Genomic DNA, 24,700 nt, shown 5'->3' with positions numbered 1-24,700 from the left:
TAAAGAGAGCATTTTATGATTTTAATGACAATATTCTACATTTCTGATGTGGATAAATTAGTTTAAAGACAACATATTTCAACAAGATTAGAGATTATTATGTCCTAGCTACCCAGAAAATAAATTGTTCCTGTACTCCCTAGCATTTGCCAGTTACATCCGTGACTCATTTTGTGACAGCAGCTCCCTTTTTCCTTCACTTTCTACGTATCTTCCTATCATACAGTTACCAGATATCATGCTTAATTGTTTAACATATGTTGAACAGTTAAGCTATGTTAACACACTTTAACATTCTCCCCTACCAACTGGGAAACAACTCACTGCCTTTTTCAAGTGTCACTTCGAGTTCAATTTGTGCTCTAGTCCAACACAGAAGTGCTCAGCTCACCCTCTCACCTCACCACCTACTCAGACTACCTGAGTTTCCCCCATTCTCTTTCAGAGATATAAGACTAGGTGCAGCCTGTGAGGAACTGATCAGAAAACCTGTCCAAGCTAAAAGTACGGAAAAAGGCAGGAAAAAGAAGTGCATCAAGGTCCATTTCAACCCAGATCAGTTCCTCAGTCCAGTTCACAAATGATGGGCTAGAATAATGGAGGAAGATATATAAGGCTAAAAATCAATGAGCAGCAGCAAAACTGCATATTTTTGGCAGCTGGACTGGTTTATGCCAGTTTAAAGCCTTTCTAGAAATAGAGTGTTTGTTTTGTTTGCTGATATCCTCTACCACCTTTTACTATTTGTGCTACTGACCTCACACAATCCCTTTGTTTACCACCAGGAATATTTTTATTCTCCCTTTTTTCAAACTGCGTAAGCCTCTCTTTCACTGATGATCATCTTCTTGTGTTTTCTTCCCCTTTGAGGAAAAATACATTTAATGCATCTCCAGAGCATTTTCTTTTTTCTGCCTCTTCTAAGATTTCTAGATTACCCTTCAATATGCAAAACTATATAAAAACACATAAAGGAACTCAATTCAGGCACAGCTGTGCCGCCGTTATTTCTAATATAAAAAAAAAAAAAAATCTACAAGAAACGTGGCTTTCATACCTGTATTTTCGGCAGGTCTTAAATTGGCTAGAGCAACAATCTGATGCCCAGCAGCAACACACTGCATCATATTGTAACAGCTGTCCTTCCCACCACTGTAAGAAAAAGAAAATAGTGGCAATTAAAAGTACTGACAAAAGTTTTAGCCCCTTATGGCTTTTGCCTAACTACTTAAAAGTTAGTATCATCAGAGCTGGTTATAAAGTTTTGAAATAAAAATAAAGAAGTTGCAAAATATTAGCAGTAGAAAAAGGATGGTTTCACCACACGACACTTACCATATACATATAGTGCCTACATACGGTATCCATAAAGCAAATATCCAGTTCTGTATCTGATTATTAATCTGAGAGGTTCCATGAAGAACAGCCACTTACACTGGAATCTCTTCAGAACAAGGACTATCTTTTACTCCAGAGACAAATTAATCTGTACTCGTTACTAGATAACTTGGATTAAAAAAACAATACCTACTCCAGAGAGTTGGCAGCATTAGCCACCTTTTTAAATGAAGACTGTCACATTAGGAGTAACATTTATCCTTCATGGGATACTTTGTCTGAAGTTTTAGGCAACGTTTAACATTTTAAATGTACTTCCCATTCTCAAAATCTGTGATTATTACAGGCAGTAGGTTCAGCTGACACTGCATTGAACATACAAAATTTTTGCTGCATATAACCACAAATAAAAATAATTACTGCTGATTAAAAAAAATTTAAAAAAAATTGAAAAAAAACCCGAAAACAAGATTCTTCTGTAATGCAGAGAAGACAATTAATTTTGACACTCATTCAAGATCTACTGGACCCTTTTCCACTATCAGTGAGGAAAGAATCCAGCTCTCCTGGTGTAATTGACATATAGTATTTTTCATGGATTTTAATCACTATCAAAAGAAATTTTACAGTCTAATAGAATACACACTGCTTACAAAATCCACGTTCAGACTCACAGCCTTCAAACTACAACTGCAGGTGTAGTTTCTGTGCAGCTCCTTCAAATGCCAAGGCATCAAAGCCAGCCCACAGCAGGAACCGGAACTGGGACATAGACCAGCTCTGTAAAACTGCATCTTGCCTTACAATCACCAAGCCATGAACAGGAGAACAGGTAGCACAAGCAGTCCTTGCTACAACAGACCATCAGTTTCCTTGTGACCACACTAACAAACTTCTTCAGCATTTTAAACGTGAAGTTCCCACTTTTATCTAGCCATCTATGCAAGAGCTTGAAAGTGTGTTACGGGAATGTAACCATACAGCTATTCCCCTCAATTTCTGCTTTCATCCATGCTAAAGTTCTGTATGCTGACCTTAATCTGCTGTATAACTCAATCCTAAAGTAGAAATAGTATAAATAACATGGCATCTTTTCGTTCTTAACAGATTTTTGTAAAGCAGTTGCTTATGTTTGAGTGCTATAAAAGTAAATATAAATATTATAATAAATAGATGCCTAATTCAAGGTTCCATCTCTACCTGATATTATTCTCATGCACACCTACAACTTCCTTCTAACCTATATATGGTCAAAAACAATTTTTAAAAAATTGCACATTCATTAATTCTGGATGCTGTGCTTGGTAGCTTCAAAATGTAGACAGCATTCACTTCATAATGTGAAATTTCAGGCTTAACAGAATCATAATGAGACAAAGGCTCTTTTCATTCTGAATTACTTAATTCTAAAACATAAAAGCTTCACACTAATTCTGATTTCAACTCCAAACACAGCTTCAGAAAAATAATTATATGACAGTAGATAATTGCCTATGCTGTTTACAGCATTTCAATACTAAAATTTTTTAAATCAAAAATTAAAAGGACACTAGAATAAATCTATGAATCTTTTCAATTAATTTACTAGAAAAAAAGTTAAGATGAGTCTATATTCAGATTTCCTACATTTGACCACAAATTACTTGATCAAAATTTGTAGAGTGCTCACTGGGTCACATGCTACAGTACTGTTACTTATTTTCTGTATTACCATTACCATGGCCCTAAAAATTAACCATACCAAGAAACAAACCGAAATGGTGCCGACCTACAAGGCCTTCCACTCTAGCTGTAAAATATGACGGTGAAGCCCAACGAAGGCAGACAGCCGGTGCTGCGGGAGTAAGGTGGACTCGCACGCTCCCAGCATGGCCGTCGTCTAATATATTGTAACAAAAAAAAAAAGAAGAAAAAAAAAGCTTTAAGAAGAGAGAGGAAGGCAGGTACTGAGGTAGCCTCGGGACTCCTCTCAATTCTCATGACAGAAAAAAATCACAAGGCCTTTAGCATACAGAACATGAAGCTGGGTCACGGCCAGGGTTAGTTTTGACGTTGCAAATATGCTAACAGGTAGGCTTGTAAACAAACAAAATACCAGGAGAAAAAAAAATGGTAACCATACAGATACAGGTCTATAAACGACTTGTGAGCAAATTCCTTTCTATTGACAAGTGTAACCATTTACAGTAAAAAAATTCTAGAAGAATTAAAGAGTTGAATAACATCCTATTTCAGGTGGAAGACGGGCTTTAAAATGCCTATGATTTAGCACAAAACACAATACAGGGTTTACCCCATAAATACCACCTTAAAGCAAGGCTATCAACTTTAAGTGTGGCCAACGTTTTAGAAGAAAAAGAAACAGGTTAAGGTAGTTTTATACATAATCCTGACCTTTTCAAAAGTAAGAGGCACTTTTCAAATACTTTTTTCCTCTGATCTTTGAGGCTAGCTCTGTTACAAAGATTTCAGACACTTTGATGTCTTTTTAAAACTCTTCTTAAAACTATTAGTGAAACTAAATCCATCCTTGTAAAATTGCCCATTAAAATAGCAATTGTGTTAGAAACCTGTTTTTAGGGTTTTATTTCATCCTGCCTTTTAACACATTCTTCTGCTTAGAAAGTATCAAGATAAATAAACTTGGAAGACAAAATCTTATCTATAAGACACAAAAAAGCACCGAAGCTGATTTTCCTACTCCGTATTTAAGCAAATAATGAAAAACATAGATAACATTTGCTCTATTTTTTCCTCTTTGGATGGTGTTTGGAATGCTTTGCAATTGTTGAGGCCAAACCCCAATTTCAACAAGGTTCGATAGTAGACATTGTCTGAGAAAATTTAATACATTAAATATTAAGACTTCAGTAAATAGTTACTGCACCCAAAAATAAAAATACAGTGCTCGCATCCGCACAATATTTTTCCATTTGCAGGATTCCTAGCTTGTTGGTTTTTTAATTATTTCTCAGTAAAAGAACACGCATCCTTGTTAGAAAATGAAAAGTTATGTTCGTCTATTTCTAAAAAACACAAAAAGTTATTTACAATACAAAAACTGCAGAAACTGACCAAAAGGGGCCGGCGTGTGGGGGGAGCAAATACAGCAGCCCCTGACAGACGCGGCTGTATCAAACTTCAATTATTTAAACGAGCGAGCTTCATCTTTAAAAAAAAACCGAGCAAAATCTCTCAAAAGACACACTAGAAAATCGATCGCTAAGACATCAGGAAAATCTATCCTAAGAGAGGTTAAGACATTTGGAAAGGAAAAGCGAAGCACCTGAAAATTCCAGTGCAAGCGGGCAGGAGGCCCGGCCGCCGAAGGGCAGGCGCGGGGGCTCTGCGGGGCCCGGGGACGGCCGCTCCCGCCGCCGCCTCCCCCCGCACCCGGGAGAGCGGGAGAACGCGGAGCAGGCGAGCGGGGAAGATAATTCTGGGTGTTGTTTGTTGGGTCGTTTTGTTTTGTTTGTTTTTTTTTTTTTCAACAGACACTAGTAGCTTTTGCGCGCGCCGGGAACGTGGGGAAAGCAGAAGATAAATCGTTCCAGCTTTGCCCTGCCCGCAGGCAGCGGCCGCCCGCCGCGGCACCCAGCGCAGCCCGCCCGCTCCGCGCAGCGCCGCGGGGTGCGGGGTGCGGTGCGGCGCAGGGCGGCCGGGCGGAGCCGGGCGGAAGGGTCTCCCCGGCGGCGCGGGGCGGGGCGGGTGCGGCCCCCGAGCGGGCTCGGCCTCGCCCCGCGCTCTCCCTCCGCCGCCTGCGGGACGCCCCTCGCTCGCCCACATGGGCGCTCCCTCAGCCCGTTACCTGATCAGAGCCACTACCCTCATGCTGCTCACGGGCCCGGGGGCGGTAACGCTAACAGGGAGGTGCGTGACAGCTGCGGAGCGCAGTGGGGAAGGAGCCCGGCCAACCCGGGCCGCGCACGCCGCCGCCTCCTCCGCGGCTACCGGTACTGCCTGGCCGCCTCCCCTCAGCGGGCCCTCCTCCCGGGGCAGGCCGGGAGACTGCCTGAGCAGCCGGGAGGCCGAGCAAGGCCGCCGCCCCGCCGTGCCCGGGAGAGGCGCGCTCTCCCTGCCGCGGCCCGGCGGGGCTGCCGAGGCGGTGCAGGGCGGGGGAGGCCGGCCGGGCGGGGGAGGCCGGGCGCGGCCGATGAGGGCGGCGCGGAGGGCGCGGCCGCGGAGGCAGCGCGCGGGACGCCTATTGAGGGCAGGGCGGCCGCGCGGTAGGCCCGGTGCGCCCGCGGCTGGGGCTGCCCGGCGAGTGAGGCGCGGCGGCGGGCTCGGCTCGGCTCCCTCGCCGCCTCCCCCTGCCCGCCTTTTCCCTTCTTGTCTACAGCGAACAGCGGCGGACCTGTTCTGAGCGACTGCTGTGTGGGAAATGGGAGCGGCCGCGTGAGGTGGCCGGCCCGTCCCCTTCCCCTCGGCCGGCTCCCGAGGGGGCAGCGGGGCGTAGTGGCAGCCCGGCCCCGCGTGGGCCCGCTCTGCGGGGGGGAAATGCCGCGGGGATGCGGAAGTCGCGCGGGCCAGTCGTAACCGCGGCTGCGGGAGCCGGCGCGCGCGGTGGGCGCTGCCGGCGCCCTGGAAGCTGCTCGGCGAAGCGGGCCAGGTGCGCGCCCAGCGGCCGCTTGCGGGGGCGGTGGGCGGGAGAGCGGCGCTCCCTCCGCCCCTCACCGCGTCCCGCTGGGCGGCTGATGGAGGGGACCCCTCCGAGTCACCGCGGTGACCTCCAGCAGCCCGTGCCGAGAGGCCGGAGCGGGAGGCGAGCAGGGGGGAGCAGGAGACTGGACCTCCTGGCTGCCTCGCTGAAGGTCTCAGTGCTCGCCTGCGAGCACAAAATGCCCACCCGCACCTTTGGGTTCAGCTTCTGCAGACCAAAAATCTAATCTTGTCATGTCCTCCCTGTTTTGGGCTAATTTTATGAGCGATCCAGCTGTTGGGGCATATGAGGGACACCAATATAAGTAAGTTTGCAGGCTGAATCAACGAAAAGTTTACTCAGGTGCCCAGTCTGAATCCAGACACGACTTTATTTTTCTCAAGTCACAGAAGAAACCTGTGGATTAGTTCTGCCAGTGAAACCGTATCACTAGACTAACTTCAAGACTCTCATACCTCTGCTGGGGGTATTGTGGCAGTGTTCTGAGCAGCAGTCTGAGGGCCCACCGCTCTCCAGGCTTTGATTCAAAAGGCCTGTGGGTCCAAAGCAGGGACAAGAAAACACGGGTGTGCTGTTGGCTGCTCGCCCTTGCTGGAGCCTGGTGTGCAGGGTCAGCGGGGACAAGCACAAAGTCTCAGGGCGAGCCTTGGTGCTGCCTTGCTCAGTGTCTCCGTCTGCAGTGCCACCACTGGTGCCTACGATCCAACCTGTAAACTGGCAGTGGCCGGGAATGCTGATTCATGGTTCCTGTTGAATTTAGTTGCAACAGCTGGTGCAGCTGACAAAAGGCTTTGTTCCTCAGGGCTGGGATGGAGTGTATGCTTTATGAATTGTAAGCGCTAACTTATCAGCCCCCGTAACATGATATTATGCAATGCTATATAACAATCTGTACCAATCAGGCTTTGCGCAAGCCTCTGAAAAACAAGTTCCTTGCGCACAAATTGTTGGGTCTGAAGTTCCCAGAAAGAGAAAAGATGGAAGAAAAGAGAGAAGAAAGTATTCTAAGAAAAAACATTTTGTTTATAGCAATACATGTGTCAAAATAAATGCCTAGTGAGACAAATATGTAAGAATTCGTATTTACGGCTCATGAAAAAGTTTGAACAGCAGTTTTTGGGTTTATTTTTTTTTTAGATTATTTGAGTCTGCACGTCATTTGTACAGTAAATCACTGGAACTTGTAAAATAGGAGTGGATAATTATGGGCAGATATGAAGGTGATGATGCCTTCCCAAATACACTTTTGAGAAGTTAAGAAGTGACAATCAGTATGAAGCTTACTTGATAAGTAGTTGTGAAGAGGTAGTAATCACAACATGGATTTTGCTGCACAGGAATAATTACAAAAAAACCACGTGTTAAAAAATAAACCCTCAGTTCATGCTTTGGCCATCACAGGCCAGCAGTTACGAGACAAAATATTTGACTTATGTTGGCATTACTTCCAGGACAGTTGGATTTTCTTCTAGTTTAGTGACTAGGCTAAGACGGCTTAAAGCTTTCTAATTCTTAGAAAGCTTTTTTGCTCTTCAAAACATCTCGGATGATCTGAAAGAGGGTTACTTATATGTGAAATTCTGATGAAGAGGCAGGGATTTTGGTAGGGGGTTGGGACTTCTTTTTTTTGGCTCAGAAAGGTAATGGAGGCCTGTTCTGAATTAAAAATATAAATCCAGTGTACTCAGAGCTCGATTTTAGCAGAGATAACTGAATTGAATGAAGCAATACTGCATAGTACATGAACCGGTAGAAGATAACCACACCTCTGAGAAACTGTAAAAGGGCAGATTTCCAGTATTTGATTTGGGGGGGAAGGGGGTGTGTGTGTATTTTATCATACATCACCACTGTCTTTTTTGGGTTTGAATGAAATTTTTTTATTTTTGATTATCACAAAAAAGAATAATTCAGCTAGTAGTTATGAACACTTCAAAGATGCTCACTTACAATAGTTAGCAATGATACACGGGAAGTCCAAAAATCATGTACATAAGTTGTTCTGCTGCTTTGGAAAAGGGAGAGGCCATAAAATCAGTAGCTTTAATCACTCAGCTTTATAACAAATATTCGAAGGCTTGTAAAGCTGTCTTCTAAGTAACATTGTTAGAAGATCTGGGAAAGAGATTAATTCTGGAGTCCCCTGTTTTCTCAAAGGTCTGTTATTATTAATCTATGCTGATACAATGTTGCTGTTTTTTCAGCAGATGGTTCTATTGCGTTCAGTTTTGCAGCTTTCAAAAAAACAAATTTCCACTTACAAGTCAGACTTGTTTGAAGTAGAACTTACATATGACACTGCAGGACCAAAGTCTGCTTCATTTTCTAGTGTGACTGGAATTTTTGCTTCCATTTGATGAAGACATCAGTAGTTATTTGCACAAATAAAAATGTGGGATTTGGCTCCCAGAATTTGTGAAATATGTCAAAATTGAATTAGTAAAGTGGGGTTTCAAAACAAATCTGTATTTTACCCAAAAAGATGCTGTTTTCAAATTATTTGAAATATATTCAGTGAGAAAAATCTGTTTGCTCTCACTCACCTGAGGAAATATCTCTGGTGTAGTGTTACTGCTCTTAAAAGGTTCTGCCATATGACAGTGGGCGAAAGGCATCATCTCTCAAGCTGATACCCCCAAGACATTCTGCTATACTGCTGCAGCAGCTGAAACAATAAAATTCACCAAAGCTGCCTTTCCTCTCGGGGAAGTACTGGCTACTTCGTACAGAAAGCCAGCAATGGCTCAGCGCTTGTTTCTCACCCTTTTCTGCCGAGAAAGTTGAAAATAATTATAATGAATTAATATAACTGGAGGAACCTGTCAGAGGATTAAAAAAACGCAATGCAGTATCCCTAACGATCTGGAATAGTTAATTAAGTTCTCTTATAAATGAGTTCCAAAAATAACTTACTTTCAGTAAGTTATTCTGAGAAACAGTCATTTTAGCATACCTGAGCTACAGTGCCTATTAGAAAAGGGCCAATTATCCAGTGATTGGCAGTTAAAGGTGAACTGCTGAAGTTCTTAATTAAAAGATTTCCTATTATAATCACCAGTAAGTAATGGAATACTGCATTATAAAGCAGGCGTAATGTTAGAAGAATATTTCCATTTTGAAACAAAGATTTTGAAAATCGTCTCCTCCTTGGCTTACCATGCCAAGTCTGAAACGGTAACGTTACGGTTTTCGTGGGTGTGCCACCATTGCCCCTCACTAGTGTCCTGCTCTGACTCTCCTGTGGTCAGAGCTGTTTCCCTTATCTAACAGGTGGCAGAATTTTTGCTGCTGCTAATACCCAAAGCTGTTTATGTAATACGGAAAAGTGATTTGAGATTTTTACAGGAGGGTACTTCTGCCTTTTTTAACTAAGAAACTGGCTGTGGAGCTCCTTTAGGTGTCTGTCATTGACAGCTTCCCTGAACATTCACTTACTTCACAGTAAACAGGATATTATCAACTCTTCCATGGGATACACTGGAATTAAATTTTAGGAAAAAACTTCTGGTTTGGGAGCATGAGATGTATTGACATACTGCTAAAATCTGAATGAAAGGGGTTTCTCAGGAGGCATATCTCCCCATCCAGGTGTTGAAGGACTCAGGGTCATTCTGTCTACATTTGAAGCTCGCCAGATATAAAGAGCTTTGCTCTGAGTGCTGCGTGACCTTGCTAACAGTGCATTATGCCCAAGATAATACAGCCTACTAAGATTAGCTCGAACACCTTGTCACACCACTCACCTCCTTTTAGATGGAAACAGGCACGCAGTGACTTCAGGTCTCTCTCCAGCCATTCACACAGGCATGGCCCCAGTGATCCGCGCTGTACGTGAAGGCTGACTTAAAATATATACCGCTGATCCTATAGTTCCTAGTTCTGGTAAGACAAGGCTGGTTGTTTTCATAGGTGATTTGACTTGTTTCTGCAGATCTATGAAATCCAGCCACTTTACTTTGTCCTCTTTTTCGCATTCAAGATCACTCTTAGACCTGTATTTGTTAACCAGTGCAACAGAAACAGAATTTAGCCTAAGATAGCATTATGTATGTTCTTGACTGATAGGTGATGGCCCTTATATGATGCCAGTTTTTCTAACCTTTTGATAAAATTAATTTTCATTAATCAATCTACCAATCCTTAGTGAGTCAAAAAGTATAAAATTAAGCTTACACGGTCACGCCTCTGTCAAAATGACCAGTCTCTTTCCACTTCCAGCAGGCACTATCGCAAGCTAAAATTAATATTCACTGGCAGCTGAACAGTTTGTTCACTTGACTAGATCTGTTTTCAGCGTTTGAAATTTTTACTTCATTAGTAAAAGCACTAACTGTAATTACCACCAAGATAAACTGTCAAGTTTGACTGGCAAAATCCTTCATTTACCTTTTTTCCGTTCAGCTTAATCCATGGAATTTTAATGTATTTTGCTCCATATGAAGTCCTTTCAGTACTTTCAAAGGGGAAAAAGAAGCCTGAGCACCTCCAGATCACCAGAAAGCCTTGTAGTACCAGAGGAGTTTCTGTTCAACATGTATCTATTTTGAATGCAATGACAAAGTTAAGTGTGGATGCTGTGTTTACAGGTTAAAGAACTTTTATACCCTCCTGTCTTTTTCTCACTTACAAAGAAAAAAATTGATTTTTTAAAATGAATATTTCAATTTTTAAATTTGCAGAAGTTACAAAACAACTGTGAAAGCTATTGTTACATTGAAACAAATGTAGATCAGAGATGAGTTTATTGTAAAGAAGTAGGTGTACAAGATTCAAAACCAGCTCCCTGTTATCTAACATGACACATTTCCTGTGAAACTGTATTAAGTGCCGATGAGGACTCTGAAGACGGACATTTTGGAGCATCTCTGTATGTTAGAAAAAGATCTTTTAGAATCAAGATTCCTTACAATGTGTTCATCATGCAACAACTTTGAATCTAACACTATAGGCTTTAATTTATTGGGAGTTAGCCATCTATCTGATGGCTGCAAAACACCCAGGAAAAATGTGGTCATGGATAATAACCCACGAGAACAGAGAGAAATTAGCTCTCTAGTTAATGAGGTTAAGCTACAGTGTCTTCTCCATCATGAGCTAAACCACTGGGATCCTGTAGGCAGAAATGACTGGGATAATTTTACAGAGATGCAGAAACACAGAGAAACAGCTTTCAAAGGAAAGAGAAAATGGAACTGGTGCAATGAAAATCTAAAAATGAACTACAGTGTCTTACTGTGGTGGTATGTAATTTGGGATCGTTACTCACCTACTAAATGGTTCTGTGGTTCGTCACTAATTAAGAATATTTGCATAGGTTAAAGCTGCTGAAGTTTCAGGGGATAAGCAAACAGCAGCTTTTTTCGCCCATTTGTTTCACTGCAAAAATCTTCCCGTACCATAAAATATTTATAACATAGCTTTAAGTTATAAAAAAGACTATTTTTTCTCTATTCCACTGTTCCTATTGTGTTCAATTTTGCCAGTACAAATAATGTTAATAACTTTAACAATCAGAACAGTTTTTAACTGTGTCATATTTAATACTTTTTTCATCTCACAATCAGATTTTTCAAGAGAGAATTAATCTAGTAAGTATGGACCTGTTTTGACCTAATTAGCAAAGTAGCAGGCTCAATTCTGAGTGATACAGATAAAGCATTTTATCACTGCCAAAAAAGCAACAAATCAATTGTAACTTGCAATGTCCCATTGAACTTTATTACATCATGTGTAGTATAAACCACTGACATAATCCACCTCTGATTTTGAGACCTCAAGGAAGGGTGGCTGTGACAGTGCCCTTTGAAATAACATTGAAGCATCAGCTCCCATGTCAACATCATGCTCTAATCGGTGCAGTCTTTTTTGTTGCAGGGTCTTCCACCTTATAATTGACCCTGACATATGCTATTCACTCTACCCCTTGGCTTTGGACATATAATTCCTGTCATGGTCAATTATTAGGTGATAGAGCCTGCAACCACAGGGACCATTGCTTAAAATCATCCTACACAGTAAGCCCTGAAGTGACCAAATTCAAATCTAACTGGAAGGGAAGAGGGGAACCTAGTCTTTGATAAAACTAATATTCTTTTTGCTTCTATATAGGAAAATGTCAATTTCCATCATCCTGTATATTACGGAGACAAATGGTGACAGTGCTATTTCTGAAACAGGTTAAGGAAAAGTACAAAAGCCTTTACCAAACTCAACACACTCTGAAATGAGGAAATTGTCTGTACGAGCATACCGTGTGCATAAAAATTAGATTATACTACATTTGAAAGGCAGATGAGAGTTTAAGAGTGACAAGTGGGCAAGTGCTAAAAATAAGGGCATGTTACTTCCTTTCCAACGCTGCTTTGTCTGTATGCTTTCTTTGATGTTGTTTAAGCTTTGAAGTAAAGAAATACTTTGCAAGACTCTGAAAGACGCTTCTGATTACTATATCGATAAGAACTGATTTTGAACAAAAAGATCTCTTCTAGTTGCCCCATTGGTTCTTTAATGCCTGAGAAATTGGGCAAAGACAAAAACCAGGACACCTGGTCTCTGGTCTTAGCATAAGCACTGTGGTTTTCAAAACCATACAGTTTTGCAGTCCTTGTATTACTGCAATAACATTACAGCACGGTTTCAACTTCAGGAATAATTGCTGAGGCAAGAAGAGAAGTTTACCATCCATCAGCAGAGATTTACTTGAAAGGCCACGTTGTGAACTGTGGGTTCGTTTCACATATTGTCTGGCTGTAGTCGCCTATGCTGTTAACCCAGAGGGACAGCTGTCCCTGTTTTTTGCTGTGTGGATGTTAATTTCAATTTGCTAGTTGCCATTGCCTGGTTTGGGTTGGTTTGTTTGTTTGTTTGGGGTTTTTTTTGTAAAATCTGAAGGGAATTTTAATAATCTATAGTCTTTTCAGTCACAAATTATTATCTACAAGAATCTTCCATTGATTAGTTTCACTGTTGACAATTTACTTAATTCTCTTGTACCTAAGCAAAGCAGCTCAGAAATAATACTTAAAAGACCTTTGCAGATCTACTGAGTTTTACAGGTAATGCAAGATACAATATTCTGAAAAATGTGATTTGGTGATAACTGTATTACATATCTTAGCCCGAATAGATAAAGCTCTAATTAACATTCATACAATTATCTAAGTCTTTTAAAATCCCATCTGTACAGTTCGTCTTAATGATGTATACATAGCAATCCCAATAAATACCAAGCACATACAATGCAAGTGCATTTAATTTAAACCATACCACTGATTAATGATGGAGTATTCTGAAACTGTTGTACAGGTTCTATATTTTAACTGTACGGTTGTCTTAAGACTTGAACACCTTACTGCTGAAGCTCGCAGTCCCGCATGTATCCGGGAGCTGTTGCTCCAGCAATTGCTGTGACTGCAGCATCCAAGTGTCAGCCCTGGAAACTACTGCTTTAGCTACATATGGGTGACTTTACCAGAATGTGTAACCCAGCTCAGGTGTCTGCAAGACAAAAAACTTACAGTCGCTGAACCTTTTAATATATGAAAATACCGAATTTCCACACCTTCAGAATACAAAAAAAAAGTGCTGTTCCTAACATACATGCTTTTTATCTACCCTGCGCGTATCACGTGACATCCTAAACGTTTTTTCAGAGAAGAGTTAATTCAGCTTTCAGCAGTCTGCAGTCTGTGAAGCAAGGAGAATAACTCCTGGCTGCTTTATGGTTTAAAGCATGATTGAATATACTAACAGGGCTCCATGAAGTACTCATTTAAATATATATAATGTATTTTTAAAATATTTCATCTCTATACAGGTCTCATCCTCTAAATAAGTGGAGCATCTCTATTGCACTTAAGAAGCAGAGGCAGTAGAGCCCAAAAGTACTGGGAGAGCACCAGTGATCTGAATCTTGGAATTTTATTCTCTGGTCAATAGCTTATTGATCGTTGCGTGACTGTTCGTGCAACTTCAGCTGCTCTTTGTTTCAGTGTCGCTGTCTGTAAAGTGGGTATAGCTATACCTTGCAGAGTATTTTGAGAGTTACAGGGGTTTGCAACTGCGTAAGTTACAAAACAACGTTGAAGTAAGTATAAAAAAAGGAGTCTTTTCAGAAACCTTTTAACTCAGTTATTCCAAAGATTAGCCTCTAACATTCAAAGTACGGCAATTAAGGAAAATACTTTGTGTCTGATGAATAAGATTATTTATAATCTGATAAATTTATAAGATTAGTTTAACGTTTGTGTGCAGGTTCTGTTGGGGAAGTATGCAGGGCCATCACAAGCAGTGTTTAAGTCTCACCACGGCAACTGATTTTTCTGTGCTCTATCAATAACGTATTTGCAGAACTGCCAGATAGGGAGAGAAACTGCGATGAGAAAATAATGGTCAGGTTTGTAGTACAACAAGAGAAAAGGATCAGACATTAGATGCATGAATTTAAAAGCATATTTTGACTAACTTTAAACATTTAACAAACTTCTTAAATAAAAGCTTTGCATTGATCTGTCTGCAAGAATGACAAAAGAAAAAGGGAGAAAAAAAAATCGTATAGCTAAAGCTGACACAAATCCTAACCAAATACAATTAATAGGGAATATAAAAATGGTAAATATTTGGATGATAAATCTTGTGGCAGTATGCGAGTCAGAAGGTTACTATGAGCTTTGCAGTAAAGATTTCTAATAGGGTCTATGCAGTCTCTTCTTCTTCCATTATGGAGAAGATAGGTAAAAAAGCAGAGCTTTGAAAAATTTGATTCTCCCAGGCTCCTCTGTATACAACAGCATTAAAAACAAACATTTAAAGACAGCAAACTTGCAGAACCTCAGTGCATTTTTTAACCCATTTTCAGGCAGCATTAGATCAACAACAGAAATAATTGCTGTCAGTTTGTACTTTTTGACCAATAATTCTCTGTATTTCCTGCAAGAAACTTGAGTGATGCAAATGACCTTATTTTTACAGCATGCTTTTATTAAATAGTTTATTATTTTGGCAGACTAATAAAGATTTTGGTATTTGCTTTTATTTGCAATAATATTACCACCACATAAAAAAGGATTTTATGTTCTTTTTGAGGAACAAGGAGGATAAAAGTGTTGATGGATAGTGCAACTAAGGCATCAGCAATGAGCTGGAAATGAGACACATAAATATGAAAGCAGAGCTAAGAAAATAGAACTGCACCCTTGGCCTTTCTTAAAAGAACACGCACATGCCATGGTTCATTCATACAGTTACAGAAACTCCTTTTGTTTTCAGTGAGTCAGTGAAAATATGCAAAGACTAAAATATTACCAAGATTCTCAGTTGTTTGGCATATTTCTGTAGTTAATGTGGTCATGAACTGTTTCTAAACATTTAGAGAAATGGCTGGTGATAATGGTGATGATTTTTTAGAAGTTGTATATTTTATTTGAAGTATAAATTTGTCCCTCTTTCAAGCTATATCTTAGCCAAAGGTGGTGAAACAATATTGGTTTGCAGTTTTCCCTTTTTTGCCCCCAAACAGACCTAATTCTTCAAAGATCAAAGAGCAGAGACCTAGTAGCCAGGTTAGACAATCACACACAAATCTTAAAAACAAAACTATCAGTCCTCTAATCAAAAAGCCTAGGTAGCATGTAATAGCATTAAACTTATTTTATCTCGAACAGGGGGTTTCAATTTGGATTGAAAAAAATTGTGACTACAGTATTCATTCTGCAATAATCCAAGCTCCTCGACAACTGGTGGTGTTGGGCGTTCGGCAGAGCATGGGAGTTGCTCAGCATCTATTGCAATCTGAACCTTAATTTCTTAAGGTAAGGAATATATTTATTCAAACAAATAATTGGATATGCCTTAGAAATAATGGTTTTCACTTGATTGAGGGTGCTTACAATCTGAATTTTACATACAGCTAATGCAGAAAAATATGAACAGAGCAAATACCACATGAAAAAAGGTAAACAGGCAAACAAAACTTTCCCTCGCTGGAAACCTGTATGCTTCTTGCCTTTTCTAAAAGGCAGTCAGTAAGTAGGAATCTTGAAGTATGAGTTTCATCGAAGAATAAATCTAACAATTAATGATATGTCAAGGCTTAAGAATCAAAAAACTGCTTATGCCCATTGCCAGTCATTCACTCCCTGTCAGTAGTAGTTCACATCTTTCCTGGGATGGCATCCAACCACAGTGGCATCTAAAATATAGCAGGCTATATTGTTACAGTTGGAGGTGAAATCGAAAGTTGCACCAAACAGAAGTGACAAATTCACATTGCTCAGTGTTGCCTAGCAATAAGAAATGAGTTTATTACGAACACTGACTCTATCCATCGCAGAGGGGCTTTGTGTTCACACCAAAATGCCGCTACTCTTGCAGGCAAAAGGGGCAAAAATAGAGTGGGCAGAAGGAGGAAACAGCCATAGTAGTTGTAAGCGCTTTCTGAATTTCAAGATTCCTCTCTGCCTCTTGGGAGCTGCAAAGGCAGAGCCTGCCTCTAGCTGGACTCCGGAGGTTGGCCAGGTAGCTTGTTCCCGATCGTAACCGTCGTTCCGAACGCCCGTAGCAGTGCCGTTTCATTAGTAACGCGCTCGTAGCTCAGAAACTGCAAATACGTAAAATCGTTACAGAAGGTTCTCAAGAACTGCTCAGTGGTTGTTTTCACTGTGCAGAGCTTTCCGTTTGGTTCAGCTTTTTTTTTTTTTTTTCTTCCCTTTTTTTAGGGAAAAGGACAAGACTTCAGGGAGCTTTTCCCTACTCAGACTCCTTGTTGTTTTCCTTTTTAACCACTGGTTTTATGCGAGAACATTTATTTCTATCATCTCAGACATTGGACTACATCTCTCAAGGTATTAAGTACCTAACTGTTGAGATAAACAGGATTTTCAAGAAATACTTAGGTGTCCCTGAAGACCTTACTGGCTACCCATCTGCATTATTAGGCACCTAATCAGTTTTGAAAATCCACACAATAGCTCCTATTAAAAAAACTCCAATAACTGATCTATTTATGTGCTTTTATGCCATCTGCATTTTTGTCAGCATGGTCCATTGTGCCCAAGTTCACATCAGATTTTTTCCCCTTTATGTTTTTTAAACGTCACATGACTACATATATGATAAGAAAATATGACACATTTTGCTTTACGTATTGGGGTTCACAGTGGATTTTTTGAAGGAACAAAGACGCACAAGAAGCATTTCTATTATAAGGATGCATTTGTATTATATAAATAATAGATTCATCAGATGCTACGTAAGTCAAGTTCATTGAAGGTACAAAACAATTGTGGTTTTTAAGAAGATTTAGAAAGATACACAAAAAGATGAGGATGACATGTAGAGATTGTAAGGTTTAGGTAAAAAAGGATGAAGTCTAGATAAAAAATTGTACTTTTTTATATTTATTAAATGGTTAATTAGAAATGCTAATGCAGAATTAGCTCCTTAGCTTGCATGTTCACCTAGCCAAATTAACTGAACCTGTAAAAAATTGAGAGTTCAATTTTTATATTTTGTGTGCAAAATGGAGCTATTGTCTCAAATTCTCATTTCTGCAGTATGCTTTGCAGGTACAAAACCGAGGTAGTTACATTTTGTAAATGTTTTTGTAGAACCTTTAGTAACTTTGGTCCTTTCTTTATTTCAGATTCAACGTGTTACAAACAAACATATTCCACCTGTTACAACAATCTGGCATATTACTTTCTTGATACGTGATGATACAATACCTCTCAGGTTTGCTGAGTAGCAAAGAGAAATGTAAGCAAATGAAAAGGTTTTCCACTTTCACAGTTTTTTTCTGCTTGGGGTTCTGTTTGTCTGAGAACTGTATGAATAGAAGCCATATTTTATAGTATTTCTTTAACCTCTGCCATCTGGTGTAGGTTAGTTTTTCCACTGCCAACATATCCTAGAGGCCCCAGTACCAAAATGTTTAATTTCTAAGCAAACATTTGGACTTTATAAATCCAGTTTAAAAAAATAAAGCATTATTTTTTTAAACTATATATTGCATTTGCCACTAGGGATGACATTAATAAATGCACAGACAAGTATGTGGGTTTAAAGGCTCCTGGCCTTTAGAGGCCTTCTGACTTTATTTTCTGTAGCAGAGCTCCAGAGATGCCAGGTCACCCGACGTCTTTAATCACTGGGTCATGCTCAGTTATCACGAAGGAACTTGAATATCCCCTGCTGACCTAAAGTCTGAGGTTGGGTCAAGGGATTTACACCACCATAGCCAAAACTTTCCAAATCAAGCATGGTTTCAGGCTGATAATACTCACCCATGCCATAGCCAAAGCCAAAGCTTTATCTGCTCTATTTTTTTAATATAAAGTTACTTCACTGCAACAAGAGAAGAATGTTGCTACAAAAGAATTTGGGCAAGTAGTTAACCACTTAAGAAAACAAGTAATGCAATAACCGTATCTCCAGCAACTTCCTTGTGTTATACCTGGAGAAAAAAGATCCACAAAAATTGTGCATCAGAATTCTCCTACCAGGAGGAGAAAGTCTTTTCTAAATTTACAATAGCATAATGTTACATTTTGTACTAGCCAGCAAAGTCTCAAATCTCGATTTGGAAACCTGCAGTAGCGTTGATTGCCCCAAGTTGATCTTCAGTTGGAGCGGAAAATTGATAAAAACTTGCTTCTGCTAAGAATGGGCAGGCATATACAGTTCATCTTTATCTGTGTTCTTCAGAGGCAGACAGTCACCAGGGAAAAGACACATAGAGAATATGTATGCATAGACAATAAAGAAGAACACTTAAAGCTGTATATAAGCAAGATCGGAATGCTAAAGAAAAGGAAAATAGCTATCTTGTTACTTAATTCTGATTTAGGAAATGGTCTAAAAAAACCCCTTAGGAACTCCCACTTATTTCCATGGTCCCCTGGTTAAAAATGTTTTACTTGTGTTTATCCCTAAATTCTAAAATATCGGTGATGGCTTGGCTTGCTACCTTCTCCTGAAGACTTTCCTACTCCTGAAGAGTATTCAGAAACATGTTTTTTGCACAAATTGATTACTTTAATGGAAAGTCACAAAAGGTCTTTACTTCTTACTGTTTATTCAGTTTCAGATTAAACAAGTCCTAATAAAAACAAAGAACAGCAAATAATCTAATTAGCAAGCGGTTCTTTTCTGAGGACTGAGCTGTAGTGCAGAAGTTATGCCCATTTAATTGAATTCATTTAGAATTTGACTAGTTTAATCGGTGCAATCTGGTAATGAAGATTCATGGTTTTTGGTGAATTTATATGATAAATCTACAGGGGCATCTGCTGAACGGTATGGATCAAGAGGTGACGTATCACCTTTCAGCCAATCTGGGATATGAAATTCTGTATTACTTTGCAAGACCACTAATTGCACTTATTTTAATATGCTTAGTTATAAACAGCAGCATCTGGGGAATGATCATCCTCTCTCTACCATGGGGATAGTGACTTCTGTCTGCTTGGGCAACTGGTTAAGTTGCCCCAGTATGAGTCATCAGAACTGATAAATCAGTGCCCACACTGCAATCTGTTTAGTCATCAATGAAACTTACTTCTTTTAATTTAGTTATTTTCTGATACTATCTTACTTTGAAACCATTCACATTTTTTCATTGTGCTTTTCAAACATTCTTGTGTTGAGGCGACAGTTTAGACGTGCCCAGAGATTTACCTCAGTATTTCTTGGTACCCATTGGTTAGGAAGCCTGGTGAACCTATGCTCAGATTTTTGTTGCACCTGGACTTTCTCTCTCTTCTCAGGACCTCTTTCCAGCCAGCTCACTCTCTAATTCACTTCTGATTCTCAGTGAACTCCAGCCAGGATGTCCTGGGTCCAGCTAGGCATTTTAACTATTGGCATAGAGTGGGTTTAGCCTTAAGAAACCAAACATGCACTACCAGTTCATCTTTTCATCTGCCCTCTTCTGCCACAGTTTTTCCTGTAAACATCCAGTCGGTGTAACTGAATTGTTCAAAGGACTGAAGATCAGAAAATTTTTGCAGGTTTTGTGAACATGAACACCTGTGTGAGAAGAAAAGAAACAAGTCAGAGTTCCAGCAAGGAAAAAGACTAGAGTTAGTAGTTACGTATTTGGCCATCCATTAAACATGCAGTGCAAAGCCTGCCACATCACTGAGCTGCTGTTTGCCAGAAGAATCTGGGAGGAATTTTTATTAAATTACATCTTTTGTTGTTCCTATCTTAAAGCTGGCTGCTAAATCGGTCCTAACTCACAACCTCCCTCAGAAGAGACTGGCGGGGAAGAACCTCAGTCTAAACTCTAGCATACAGACTGAACTGATAGACCTAACTCCTTCTGAGGGACAGGTTCTGGGCTCTGACTTTCTTCTCTGTATATCCTACTTAACAGCAGCCTTCTCTGTTTTTCACTAACATAAATCCTATTCAGATTTGTCTGCAGCCAGTCTGCCTGCCAAGCGTGGGCTAAGGGTTTCACTCGGCAGCAGAGTGCCACGTTAGGGACTGAAGCGCTTGGCTTTGTGATGCCATTGTGAGGCCTTAGGTGTTTCCAGAAGCATGGTTGTCATTCTCATATGCGCTGTAATCAGTGCAATAAGAACAAAACTCTGTCTTCAAATTTTATATAGAGGTGAATTTACCTACAGATGCAAAGTGGTATTGAAGTAAGTGGATTTATATCAGGAGTAAATTGGTTCTGTGATTTAGATTGTTATATCTGCTGACTACCCAAATACTTACCTAATAATTACTGGGTTTTTTAATAAATGTGATAAGCATATAGGGGACACATAATCACATATTATGTATATGTTGTCTGTTTTTATTAAGTGACTTATGCATGGAGAACAAGAAGAGCTACCCTTAAGATCATACATAACATATATCTATTCAGGGACAGTGAATAATAAACAGTCTCTGGAGCTTGGCAGAAGTTTCATTCAAGGGCCATCCTGGACTTTGCATGTTTTGTTTATTGTGTAATAAGTAGTCAAATAAATTTTCAGACACTGAAAGTGTGTTTTTTCTATAATACAAAATTTTAAGCAGGTTTCTTGGCATGCATTTTGTTTGTACTGTGCTTGAGGTTGTTTATGGCATTAGTGGTTTGTGCATGTTTGCATTCTGTCTGTTCATGAAGTATTTCACTGGTTCCCTTACGCAGCATGTGGTCGGTCGAAGATCATTTTTGATAGCGTGTGTAGTCATCGTGCATTTTGCTGAAAGGCTTTTAAACTGAGGTAGGTTAAACACTTCTTTTCTGCAGTTATGTAAAGATGACTCGCAAGTTGTACCCGTCTTCACAGAAGTTAGATCCAGAAACTACCTGCACTGTTTTAAACATGGAAGTGTGAGTTGGTGCCAATTTTTCCAGCAATCATGGCAGTGTGGTATATTTGAGTTTCATAAAGATCAGCCAATCCTATTAATAACAGGAACATTAGTATATTTTTATTATCCTAGATGTCAAAAATAATTAACAGTTGACTCATTATATTGTAATAATACTATGTGTGTAAAGCATTTTTGAAATGAACTACAGAAGCAAAACCAAACCTGTAACAAGGAGAGTTTAAATCACTTCATTCTGTAATTGACAGCTAAGTGCACACAATACTTTCAGGACCCACAGACAGGGTTGTGAAATTAATCTGTGAATTACACTGGACTTAGAGTGTTAGTTGATACTTTTCTTGGTGTTTTGAAAGTATAGGTTGTTCAGCATGTGTCTAACAAGACGTTACAGAAATACTATTTGCAAAAAATGTAGATGCTGAGCAGCTCTAGACACTTACAGGCATCAGTTCAGTAAGGATTTTGTGAATGCTACAGAATAAAATATTGTTGTTTTATTTAGATGCCTAACTTTAAGAACATAATTCTCCCCATGAATCTTGTCCTACATTTCAAGAAACCCTACTTCTGCAGAAATTATTGAGAATGTGCATGAAACTTAAAAGAAACAGAGCTGACCAAAAATAAATGCTTATGAAAATTCCACTTGTAAGTACTATTTTATTACTATTTTTACTAAAGTTCTTCATAGGTAATACACTCCATGTATTGGCTCTGATTTTCTTGAGAATATTTTCATGCAAGTATACCTCCTTCCTTCCTACCAGAATAATATTAGATACTTTTCTAATACATCTTTTACATTGCTCAAGTGTGCATTTATGAGAGCTTAAAATTCATTAAGATTATCCATCTTTGAATATGAAAATAAAATTAATGAATATCAGTGAAAACATTTCATTTGTGTTGTGCACAGTTTTTATCTGCTTTCTGAATGTAAAATATTATGCTGCTGTATCATTTTTAATGCCATGCTGTGCTGCAGCTATAGTTGCTTTTTATGTATAGCACTGTAACATACAGTGAGACCTTTGCTTAAGAATAATTAAGTGACTTTAAGTGAATTAGAAAGAAGATAGCCAAAGGTGGAATTCAGACCCTCTAGCTACTCTTTCTGCTTATAACATGCCATACCTATGTTATTCCTGAGAAGCCTAAATTCAATCCACAGAAAATAACATTTCTGTGCCTCAAGACATAGGAGCCATTCATACAGAAATGAGAAGCACAATGTGTACAGAAATAAACTTTACATCTTATGACAGTAGCAGCAGGTTCATAGTGTCAGGAAGAAAAAAAATGATGAAAGGAAGCCAAGCCTGACAAACTGAATTGTGGCTCATCTGAATCTTGTTGAACTTCGTATCACTAACAAAGCAGTGGCATATTTTTTCATTAAATAATAAATTTACAGTTAAAAAAAGGAAAATTATAAAAGTTCCTTCCTATTACCGTAACAGAGTTCTAAAATAAAAGTGTATGCACTATCTAAATTCATAGATCTTGGCAATGATATAGATATTCTTCAATACTTTAAATTGGAGCAGAGAAGAGGATTTTAGTAAAAGCTAAATGATGATACAGAGGACTGAACTTTGCAATAATTTGTACGGAAATGGGTATCCATGCAGAATCGATGTAAAAATCAAAAAAATCACTACATTGAGTACTATATTTCTATGTATTAATACGCAATATTTTATACAATGTAGAATATATATTCTGTGTTGTTATTATATATAGACAGTATGCATAGCATATTGAAGACGCACATATATATAAACATATATTTCCATATCCTATCTATGCATAGATTCCATCTTCTGGTTCTTGGTTTTGTGTAATTCAGGAGCGAGTCCAATAAAGTCAATGCTTAAAATGTTGTAAGAGGTTATCATCAAGTCCATTATATACAGTAAACACATATTAACATTTAAAAGATGAGCCAAGACAATGCTTAACTACTCATTTTGGGCTGTGTCCAAATACTGGCTCATATGCTAACTACTCACAAGTATAGTATTTTGATAATATTCGTCAGCAGACATATTTTTATGTTGTAAAGAAGACCTGTGTAACTTGGGCGTTCTTGAAAATAGAAGTTAACTTCTATGTTATTTAAGTGTTTTCAATGGTTTAGCCTTGATATCTTCCATTTTGTGCTTCCAGTGCAGCGAGAGTACTGCTGGAACAACAATTTAATTTCCAGGAAAGTTCAGGAGATCTTTTGGGACTTAGAGCCTGTAAGAAGTCAGGCGCTGTTTGAGTGAGCATGATATTCACAGCCCCCTAGAAAGCATTTTTAAACCCTGAGAAACTATTTTTGATTTTGCAAACAATATTACAATTATTGTCTAAAATGTTGCTTTTAATATATGAAAACATCCCAAGGGATTGAAAATAAGTTCTGCTTCATTATATGTATTGGCTTCAGACATCATTACCCACTAAAAGTCACTTCAGTTCCAGGTGTGACTATTTGCTATATAAAAAACCAAGCAGCTAGTTAATTATCCACTTTAAAAATAAAATTCTGTCCTTAAGACAAAAGGAGAAGGACACTTTTCATGACATTTCCAATGAACTGGAACTTCTTGTTTCAAATGATATTCCAAAAATTTGCGTTTTCTCTTGGAACTGGGTCAGAGTTTTTCTAGCCTTGATAGAATTGGCATCCTTTCTCCAAACTGAAATATGCCAGCCGTGGTACTTTTTCAGTAATATAGTTATCATGTAGAAAATCTTTGATAAGGCCACATATGTGACATTTGTGTTATAGCCATCCATGAACCTGCAAGGTTACGTGGCTGTGAGTAACCCCTTCTGCCATTTGATGTTACTAAGAGTTGAAAACGCTTGACCGTGAGACAGACTTCGTTTTCCCCCAAAGGCTCAACATTCTTTTTGTGCTACGATTTTCAGAAGAACTCTTTGTTTGAAGAAGCTGGGCAGGGTAAGCTGGCAGACTGGAACACTGCCCTGATGTGTTGTGACAGACATGTAATCTGCCATTTGACCACTGGTTCACACATCAGTGTTAATGTGAATGTGACACCTCTCAGCATACTGTTAATCATGCATTACTCTTCTGTCTAAAATGTGGAGATGTGAAGTAGACTTTTATTCTTTTCAGAAGACTACACAAAAAAATCTAGTGAAATGAAAATTTACAGCCATAAAGGCAAACTGATTGACAGCTGCAAATCATAGTCACAGCAACATTGATATATACATATTTATAGATCCCTAGATTTTGAAACTAAAAAGGATCATTAGAACATTCTGCTTAATCTAACACATTCCTATTCCAAACATGCAAGGAGTCAAACATGTAGTCCCATGTCAAGTGTGAGGAAACCTAGA

General features: G+C 39.3%; 1 protein-coding gene and 1 long non-coding RNA gene across 17 annotated transcripts in view; one reads left to right on the top strand and one right to left on the bottom strand.

Moving 5' to 3' along the window:
* Positions 1-5,924, bottom strand: part of DPH6 (diphthamine biosynthesis 6) — a 208,780-nt gene extending 202,856 nt beyond the window's left edge. For 10 of the 11 annotated variants that reach the window (XR_010374393.1, XR_010374394.1, XR_010374392.1 and 7 more), the window contains exons 1-2: positions 5,147-5,278; positions 1,058-1,152 (exon numbers count right to left, since the gene is read on the bottom strand). Coding sequence is in view for 7 of the 11 variants with exons in the window: in XM_064460164.1 (XP_064316234.1) it covers positions 1,058-1,152; positions 5,147-5,169 (118 nt within the window). In the remaining 4 variants the exon portion in view is untranslated. Of the gene's footprint in view, positions 1-1,057; positions 1,153-5,146; positions 5,279-5,692 lie in introns of those variants that run through there. The other variant, XM_064460168.1, reaches the window with a different exon arrangement.
* LOC135314986 (uncharacterized) overlaps positions 5,118-24,700 on the top strand; it is a 35,359-nt gene continuing 15,776 nt past the window's right edge. Inside the window, exons 1-6 of one of the 6 annotated variants that reach the window (XR_010374397.1) lie at positions 5,118-5,208; positions 15,661-15,807; positions 16,714-16,839; positions 17,640-17,752; positions 20,813-21,222; positions 21,840-21,985. This is a non-coding gene — a long non-coding RNA (uncharacterized LOC135314986). The other 5 variants (XR_010374395.1, XR_010374399.1, XR_010374396.1 and 2 more) reach the window with 5 other exon arrangements.

This window comes from Phalacrocorax carbo, chromosome 9, assembly GCF_963921805.1.
Source record: "Phalacrocorax carbo chromosome 9, bPhaCar2.1, whole genome shotgun sequence".
Classification (NCBI taxonomy): domain Eukaryota; kingdom Metazoa; phylum Chordata; class Aves; order Suliformes; family Phalacrocoracidae; genus Phalacrocorax; species Phalacrocorax carbo.
Note: the sequence above shows the minus strand (reverse complement) of the source record. Positions and strands in the feature narration are given on the sequence as shown.